The sequence below is a fragment of the Sitodiplosis mosellana genome, unplaced genomic scaffold (genome assembly GCF_009176505.1).
Source record: "Sitodiplosis mosellana isolate CC-2019 unplaced genomic scaffold, AAFC_SMos_1.0 Smas_scaffold_2480, whole genome shotgun sequence".
In the NCBI taxonomy this organism is placed as follows: Eukaryota; Metazoa; Arthropoda; class Insecta; order Diptera; family Cecidomyiidae; genus Sitodiplosis; species Sitodiplosis mosellana.
The window spans coordinates 1-9,054 of NW_022597722.1; the positions used below are offsets into that span (position 1 = coordinate 1).

A 9,054-nucleotide genomic window follows, 5' to 3' on the forward strand; every position below is an offset into this window, starting at 1 on the left:
TTTAACGAATATTCTGCATATCGAGGAAGGTAATCGAGATGAGTTGCCAAACACAGAACTGATCAACTTTTCGAAGCGTCGAAAAGTGGCGGAAATCACAGGAGAAATCCAACAATACCAGAATCAACCGTATTGCTTGAATGTCGACCCGAAAATTAGAGTAAGTGTCCTCTTGTAGCAAACCAAACACTTGAAATTAATTCTAACAAATTTGCAATAATCGCAGAGCTTCCTTGAGAATCTGGATCCATTCAAAGGAATGAGTGATACGGCCATATTAGACTTTGTATTCAAAGAAAGTGAACGACTGGAACCGAAATACGCAAAGCAACCAATTAAATTCGTATGTATTTTTAATGTGTTTGGGAAAATTGTAGATTTTGCATAAATATTGAAATTTGTCTTTCTTTGATTTCCATTGCAGTCAAGAAAATGGCCAGATTTGCCATTAAAATCGCCTGGCACAAAACCAAAACGCCATAGTCATCAAACGAGTTCGATATCTATGCCGGGTACCCTACCCTTTAGCAATAAAACCACGCTGCACACAAACAGCACCAGTGGTAAAAGTAGTCAAAACAATAGCATGAGCTATAACACCAGCGAAGGTGAACAATCACCAACCAGCCACAATACATCAACGTCTTCCGCACATGACTTTGCAGTTTTTGCCAATGTCAACATACAGGGAAATTCTGCATCATCGTTTTCGCAATCGCAGGTGATATTGAATACGATATCGACATCCATGACCGATTACGGTGACACAATATCGCTAAACTCATCAATGTTACCGCCCGAACTGCCGAAACGATCAAACAGTATTACTTCTTTGCCAAACAATATGAACTGTACGGATGTTAAGCCAATATTAAGTCCACGCAACTCGGACAATGTGACGCCTGCGCTGCGATCTCAACCAATAATTAGCCCAAAACTGCTAGATTCGGTGAATGAAGAACCTACACCGCCGCATTCAGCCAGTTTTGCAAATAATAACAATGAACCACCATTGATAAGTCCTCGATTAAACAGTTACCAAACGCATCAGAATACAACCGATGCTGGTGCTTCAAATTTCAATCGATCTCCATTCCAAAATACGTCACATCATCGAATCGCTTCAAATGTGCGAAACAGTAGCTATGGTGATGAGGGTGCATCGACAAGTGCAGCCGGCACATATCCAGTGAGTCCAAAGCATTCGAATATCTCGTCAGATATGCATGAATTCGGTCCGATGCCAATTTCACCACATGTCAATGTGCCGAATGCTCAAAATTTCTGCCACATACCACCACCGTTGCCACCACGACGACGCCAAAAGCAAGAAACGGAAGCGGTGCGACTAGCTCAAATTCGACAAGCACCCGACGCACCGGAATTACCGCCAAGAGATGTGTCACCACCACCAGTTCCGCCGAGACTGAGTCTGACGCATATTGCGGTAAAAAAATCGAACGCTTGTAACATATACAACGACGAGGGCCTACGAGAGCACAGCCTGAAATTGCCAAACACCAGCACAATCATGATGCGCAGAAATTCTGCACTAAAAGAAGGAGCATCCACAAGCGACTCGAATACGTCATCCAATGCAACTACACCGTCAATTTTGCCGGCTGCCAAATCGCTCGATTTTCCCGATGTCTCTTTGGCCAACAAGTTTCATCAAAACATTACTTCTGCACCTCCAGTCAATCGAAAGCCCAGGTAGATTTATTTTCACCTATTTTATCCGCTTTTTTAGGAATTTAACACAACATTTTTGGTTTTTTTTAGCGCGAATTCGTCGCCCAGTTTTTTGCTCGGTGAAACCACACCAAAACTTCCGCCAAAACCGAAAAATTCCGCGTTTTCATCACATAATGGTAAGTACATTTGATCTACTTAATACGTGTTGATTGAGGATTTTTTTTTCAATTTTTGTTTCTTTTTTTTCGCGCAAGCAGATCGCACAACGATGTTTCCATATCCAAGTACAAATCATGAACAATAAAAAGAAACAACGCCTGGTGGCGGAAGGAATTGAAGCAAAATCTTGATAATGATCGACGTACGACTGCTGCAATTTAGCTTCGTTTTCTATTTTATGAACGACTATCCGAGTCTTCATTGCAATATTTTACGCATTTTTATCCATAGCCTGATGAAAACAATGAAAATGGTATCGATTTGAACGAAGCCCGAAATGAAAATTGGACGAATTTGTTAGTTTCTTTTTTGTTTAATTATAGCAAATGAATTGTTGGACTTTTTGTGTCGCGAAACATGTATTTATATTTTCGTTGAATGTATATAAGAATCTCCAAAAAATGGCAGTGTTTCCCAAATATATTTACACTAGACTGCTCCAAAAAAAAAATTTGAGATATCCAAACTCCCCGATCGGTTTTCGAAAACTGGCCTCAAAAAAATAGGTTTGGCATCAAAAAATCGAAAAACGTAGAAAAAAAACCACTTTCTCAAAATTCATCAAATTTTTGAGTAAGGTAGTTTCGGAAGCCATTTTAGATCGCAACATTTCGACCTAAATCAATTTTCCAGACAATTTTGGGCCAAAACCAGTGATGGGGTTTTATTTGGCTCGTCAATATCTATAACTTTCACCAAGACATTAGTCATTAAAAAACCACTAGCTAAGCTACACGACACAAGTCAAAATCTGAACAAAAGTCAACCGCCTGGGTGACTGGTAGATCAACAAATGCAAAAAATGCCGAAAAATTGCCATTTTTTCGGTCATTTTAAACTGTAACTGGCCCAAAATGGTTTTTTAATGGCTAATGTGGTGAAAGTTATAGATATTGACGAGCCAAATAAAACCCCATCACTGGTTTTGGCCGAAAATTGACTGGAAAAATGATTTAGGTCGAAATGTTGCGATCTAAAATGGCTTCCGAAACTATTTTACTCAAAAATTTGATGAATTTAGAGAAAGCGGTTTTTTTTTACGTTTTTCGATTTTTTGATGCCAAACCTATTTTTTTGAGGCCAATTTTCGAAAACCGGGAGTTTGAATATCTCAATTTTTTTTTTGAGCAGTCTAATTTACACACATTTCATTTCCGACCTCATGAAATTCGGTACATTTGTCATTATCCGGGTTCTGATCGCATCAACACCAAAATGATAGACTCATTTTAACTGGCGGTTTTTTTGTTTTCCTTCCTTTAAATATCATTCGCACTCAAACCAAATCTGACTCACTCTAAATAGAAACTCTCAAGCACCCAACCATGCAATGCTATACTATATAACGATGTATTGATATCTATTCAATTTGCGCGTAAAATGACGTAATGAAGATAAACAAGTGGGACATTATAACAATTACGAACCGTTTAGTTGAACTAGATCAACAATGACGGAAAAAAACATGGAGAAAAAGAATAGACAGAAAAAAATATTTCATATATTTTATATAAAACAAATTACCAAGTAACAAAAAACACAAAAACAATCTTCTTTGTTCGAAACGCACAAATGAAAAAGCAAACAAACATGAATTTAAAATAACCGCATAAATCATTCATATCATCATTGATCAAGTCAATAATAGCTTAATGATATGAAGCAAAACAAAAAAGTTACGTTTAGTGATTCCCGATGCATTTAATGTGAATGGTGTGATGTGACTAGAGTCACCAATGAAAGAAAGTTTCTCATTCCGAATTGAAAAAACAACAACAACAAAACAAATTCCACAAAATTGTTTTTCTTTCTATTGGATTCATTTTTCTTTGACAGTGTCCATTCAATCAGTTCAGTTTCCATTTGAATGATACAACGATCAGACCAAAAAAAAATTGAATGATACAACGATCAGACAACAAAAGAGAAAATAAAATGATATAAACGATCGATATAGAAAAAAAACCCTAAAATTCTCGTACAAAAGCAATTTAAAAGCGCAACATGTGAATCAACTTATTATTGAAAAAAAGAAATATAGAAAAGTGAAAGAAAAAAAAACAATTGGAATCGAATACATGATATAAATAGAATTTTGTTTGTTCGGTTTCATATATATATTCATTATTTTGTAAAATGAAACAAACGTGGGAAAAAATGTTAGAGAAATCATATATAATAATAATAATAATAATGTATCTGTGTTTTTTAAAACAAATGAAATTATAGATTTGATAATACATTTTTATTATTTTCTTCATCGGAGGGATAGAATACTATTTAATAGGACAAATTGCTGAACAAAATGATTGTGACAAGACGCAAGAATGAATACACACAGAGAGAATGTAACATTTTTAAAGTAAACACACACGAAACATCGTTAAATAGTCGCTGTTGTTAACTGTTCATCATCTTGCGAAGAAAATGAAGAAGAAGAGGAAACAAAATAAAACAAAATCCATGAAACCAATTCAAGTGTTATTGTGAAAAGAAAATAAATGAAAACGATTGGACGCACAAGAGACAATGTTTCCGGTTTCAAATGTAAACAGAACAAAAAATAGTGTGAAAAGTTCAAAGAATTCCGTTTGAAGAAACAAAAACATTACTCTTTGTGTAGTAAAAAAAAGAAGACAACAAAAGATAACTCATAGGAAACTTTGTATTTTTTTAAGGTGTAACAACAGAAAAGATTTAATTGTCAACCATAATTGGAAAAAGTGAGACAAATGCCACTTCCACAAAAAAACACACACAAAGAGATTGTTCAAAGTGGAAATTTGTTTGGCTTTTGCTTTGGGACTGTTATTGAATGCAAATATCATAAGATGTAAACAAACATGTGTTTCAAGATTGCTGAGCATCTTAGCATTTCGTAAGGCACGGATATATCCGAGCATATCGACGACGCATACAGTGGCGTGTGTTGCTACGCGCAGCCGCAATGACTCGACCGGAATGTGTATGTTGTTGCTGCGTGCAGCCACATCAACTGAACACACTTCGGTCGAGTCGTTGCGGCTGCACGTAGCAACACACGCCACTGTATTATACAGTATGCGTCGTCGATATGCTCGGATATATCCGTGCCTTACGAAATGCTGAGATGCTCAGCAATCTTAAAACACATGTTTGGATGTAAATAAGACGAACTCAAACTATTAGATGCATTGTTTCCATTCAAATCACTATTACATTGTTTATTGTCGCTAAAGACATACATATATGTCATAACTATCTATCTATCTAAACAAATAAAACAAAGACAAAAAAACTAGCAGAGCTTTGAGTGGCTCTGAACGAAACTCACTTTACTCGTATGTTCTGTTGGAAATCGATTTTAGTAGGCAACGAATCTGATTTTTTCTGAATTGATTGTACTCTTTGACAAATCGAACAAAAAGAAAACTTAAAGTATCTTCCTTATTCTGCCCCCTATCAAACACACACACACACACACACATCTAGTATGTTTTTTGTAACAATATATCCGATTTCCATTTTCATTGTCTCGGTTTCATTCGAAAGAAACAAGTAGGAAATCGACATAAACATATGTAATTTTAACAGAGCGTGTTTTGAGCTGACGTTAGCAGCACTAACTAACGTCAGCTGCTGATATTAGATGCTGACGAGTATGCGTTGCGTTATTTTAACGCATTTGCAGTATAAAAACGAAGAGGCAAGCAAACATCTCATTGGAATGTGCAAATATCTCATTGGAATGTTTGGAGAATATCTCATTTTTATACTGCAAAAGCGTTAAAACAACGCAACGCATACTCGTCAGCATCTAATATCAGCAGCTGACGTTAGTTAGTGCTGCTAATGTCAGCTCAAAATACGCTCTGAATTTTAATTGTTGTTTAATGTAAATATATTTTTTAGTGAAAGAAAACGAAAAGAAAAAAAATAGGCGAGTCCACACAGCTGAAATGATGGAATTATTTGTATTTTTTCTTTTAAATGCAATTGCAAACTACAGGAATACACTAATTTTTAAAAAAATGTAACGGCGATCACCAGAAGATTTTTAATTCATTCAATCACTAAAATCGCAATATGTTTTTTTAAAAAAACTGGCCAACATTTCCCAAATATTTTACCAAGCCGATAAAATATTCGCTAGAACTGCAACGCAAGTCTTTTTGTTTTAGATTTACGAAACAGACAACAACAAAATATCGCTTGATGAATAAATCAAAATCTACAAATATAGTCGAACGCACTTGGAAGATTAGAAAAAAACGATGTATTTTAATGTTTAACAAATAAATGAAAACAAAACAGTCTTTACTTCGGAAGGTGAAATTATTTAGAGAAAAAAATGTGTTTTATTTCACAGACTTTCAAGTTTGGCATCGATGGAAGTATTAAATCGAGGAATACAAAATTCAATTATTTTAATCCAGATGGGGTAATCTGTTCAAGAACATCTTCAAACAGTGATCACCATTATCGAAAATTTCAGCACCTATATTATAGTTTCGCAAAAGACCATGGTCTTCAGATTTGAACAAATCGCCAACTTTTACCCTATCCAATTTTATGCCCGAATGCAAATCTGTACGCCCCTAGAAATTACGAACTAGCCTTGGGAACTCGAATGCTTGCATTTTGATTGACAAATGTTATAAGCTCATCCACTTTTGGAACGTCAGCTCCCACAGAATTTTCTCGAAAACTGACATGCTTCAGTGTCGAAAACGAAGTAACCACTTTTCACAAGTGTCGATTATATGTGAAAAACCTTGGTATTTTACGAACAACTACTGAGAAATTTCTGATTTGCGAATTCTGTGTGACGATGTGTTCGGTTAAGTGTCGCGATTTCGGCAGTAAAAATTAGATTAGAATAGCCATAATATTAGACACAAATTAAGTTCGAAAAAACCGTTGAGTGCACCATCAGTCATTTTTATTAAATTTCTTATTTTAACATTTTAAGCTTTATAAAATTCACTAAAATTATTGAAAACTTAATTTTTTTTCCATTATCATTTAAAAATAAGTTACAATGGCGTACATTTTCAAAATTGGGTATTCATGCTGAATATTAATTATAATGATTGATGTTTTTTTTTCAAAAAAAATAATTAAACTATCGTTATTCAATACTATTTGTGTTGTGCTCAAACTTCTGCAAATGCGATCAACATGAAACTTTCAGAATCTTATTTTTTCTCCAAAGAATGATACCTCAGAAAGTTTGAAGCCAATCAGAATCGATTAACCTCCCATACAAAATTGTCCAAAAATCGGTAATTTTAGTCAAAATTTCAAAAAACTTGTATGGGAGGTACCCGTAAATCGATTCCGATTGGTTTCAAACTTTCAGAATCGTATTTTTCTCCCAAAAAATGAAATCCCAGAACGTTTGGAGCCAGTCGGAGTCGATTTACGAGTACCTCCCAAACAAAAGTGTCAATTTTTTGAGGTTTTTCTTAGGGCAAGTACCCCAGGATCAAATCGAAAATGGCTCATCTTCGAACTTAAACTAAGTTTTTTGATTATCTCAATTATTTTTTGAGTTATCGTGTTAACAAACACCAACGACGACGGCACACGAACGGAAAAGTGTCTCAAAAAGTGATTTTCTACGCGTTTCATGAGTTTTTATGATGATCTAAACCAATTTTGCGAAAAAAGTTTTCGGGACCAATTCCTATACTTCCCCTTGACACGGTGTGTACGGAAAAGTAAAATGTTACTACTTCTTCAACTCTGTTCACAATTGTTCTTAAGCACATCTCTTGAGAATTGATATGCTCAAGTGCGGGATACTGGTGAAGTTGCCAACTATTATTGATTGCCGACAATATTTGACCACGTATCCACGTCGTACATTATCACCAGCTTCTTTAAATTGTGACAATGTATGAGAAAGGTGTCGTAGGAATCGTCAATAATCGCTCTAGGCTCTATGATAATCGTTTTCACTTTATATAGAACGCTTTTGGCAGCTTCAAATTGAGCTCCATTAATGGCTTTATCATATCTTATTCCGATAAGAAGTTCTAGCTTCTGTACCAGATAAATTGAAGTCGCGTCCATTTGACGAAACATATCGACATTTGTGGCATCTAATCGAAAACTTCCAATTGCCGGTTAGTTCGTTTTGATGTAGTAGTCTACAGCTCGCTTAAACCATTTACACGTTTGACGGAGTGCAAATAGATCTTTTATTGTCAGCCATTCGAACAGTTCCTCGAAACAAACGATATCAAGCTTAAGAATGGCCGATGGCGATTCCATATTTGACGGACCAGCTAATACCATTCGTTCCTCATGCGCGTCTGACTTTTATTTTTTGGCTTTCAATTCGTGTATTAGGTCACCGTCACAACCCCTGCACCACACTAACAAAACAAAGTAAAACACGAATTTACGATGAGCGCATTCAAAGAAGTTCATTTCAATTCTTCACGTCGTTAGACGCACTCATGAACGCGACAAATTGAACGCATCAACAATGTTCTGTAATGAAAGAAATATTTTTACTTATAAAATTGATGTTTATCACGTGCTATGCTCTCACAAAAATCAATTTTGCACATTCGTGACATTTTTATTTTTTTGTCTACTTTATTAACAAATATAAAAAAGATTCAATAATACATTGAACGATCTGTGTCACAACTTTTGACACTTGTCTCGTAGCGCTAGAAGTGAGCTGTCAGACGCTTAGATGCAGGACCTTCGGTCACCGTCCTCGTCACTCATTTTTAAGTCAATCCATGAACCTAAAAAGAAATCGATTTAAATGCCATTTTAGTCCCAAAATTGTTATCATCCTCAGAACAATAAATTGACACTCGGAGCCAATTTTTTTGTCATTTCGAATGTTCACGGATGGCGGATTACCTTCGTCGTATGGAAGTAGCCACTTTTTACATCAAATCTTGAATAATTGTGAACTAGACTTCAAATTGAAAAAGGTTGATAGGAAAGTGCTTGACCAAAATGGGAAAGTGCTTGACCAAAATGGGAAAGTGCTTGACCAAAATGGGAAAATGTTTGACGAAAATCGGAAAATGTTTGACGGAAATCGGAAAATGTTTGACCAAAAACCGGAAAATGTTTGACCAAAATAGGAAAATGTTTGACGAAAATCGGAAAATGCTTGACCAAAGTGGT

At 35.5% G+C, this 9,054-nt stretch overlaps 1 protein-coding gene across 1 annotated transcript; it reads left to right on the plus strand.

Moving 5' to 3' along the window:
- The first annotated feature begins 6 nt into the window (after nt 1-6).
- Nucleotides 7-2,270, plus strand: LOC129571442 (protein son of sevenless-like). Its single transcript, XM_055451240.1, has 5 exons — nt 7-160; nt 227-343; nt 425-1,713; nt 1,783-1,871; nt 1,953-2,270. Exons 2-5 carry the CDS (start codon nt 260-262, stop codon nt 1,997-1,999), a joined length of 1,509 nt encoding a protein of 502 aa, XP_055307215.1. The 5' UTR covers nt 7-160; nt 227-259; the 3' UTR covers nt 2,000-2,270.
- Nucleotides 2,271-9,054: the final 6,784 nt, after the last annotated feature.

Excerpts from the sequence above, each read along its gene's own strand:
- LOC129571442 (XM_055451240.1), top strand. The coding sequence starts at position 260 with ATGAGTGATACGGCCATATTAGACTTTGTATTCAAAGAAAGTGAACGA. Across the intron at positions 344-424 it reads CAAAGCAACCAATTAAATTC|TCAAGAAAATGGCCAGATTT; the intron begins GTATGTATTTTT and ends TTTCCATTGCAG. Across the intron at positions 1,872-1,952 it reads CGCGTTTTCATCACATAATG|ATCGCACAACGATGTTTCCA; the intron begins GTAAGTACATTT and ends TCGCGCAAGCAG.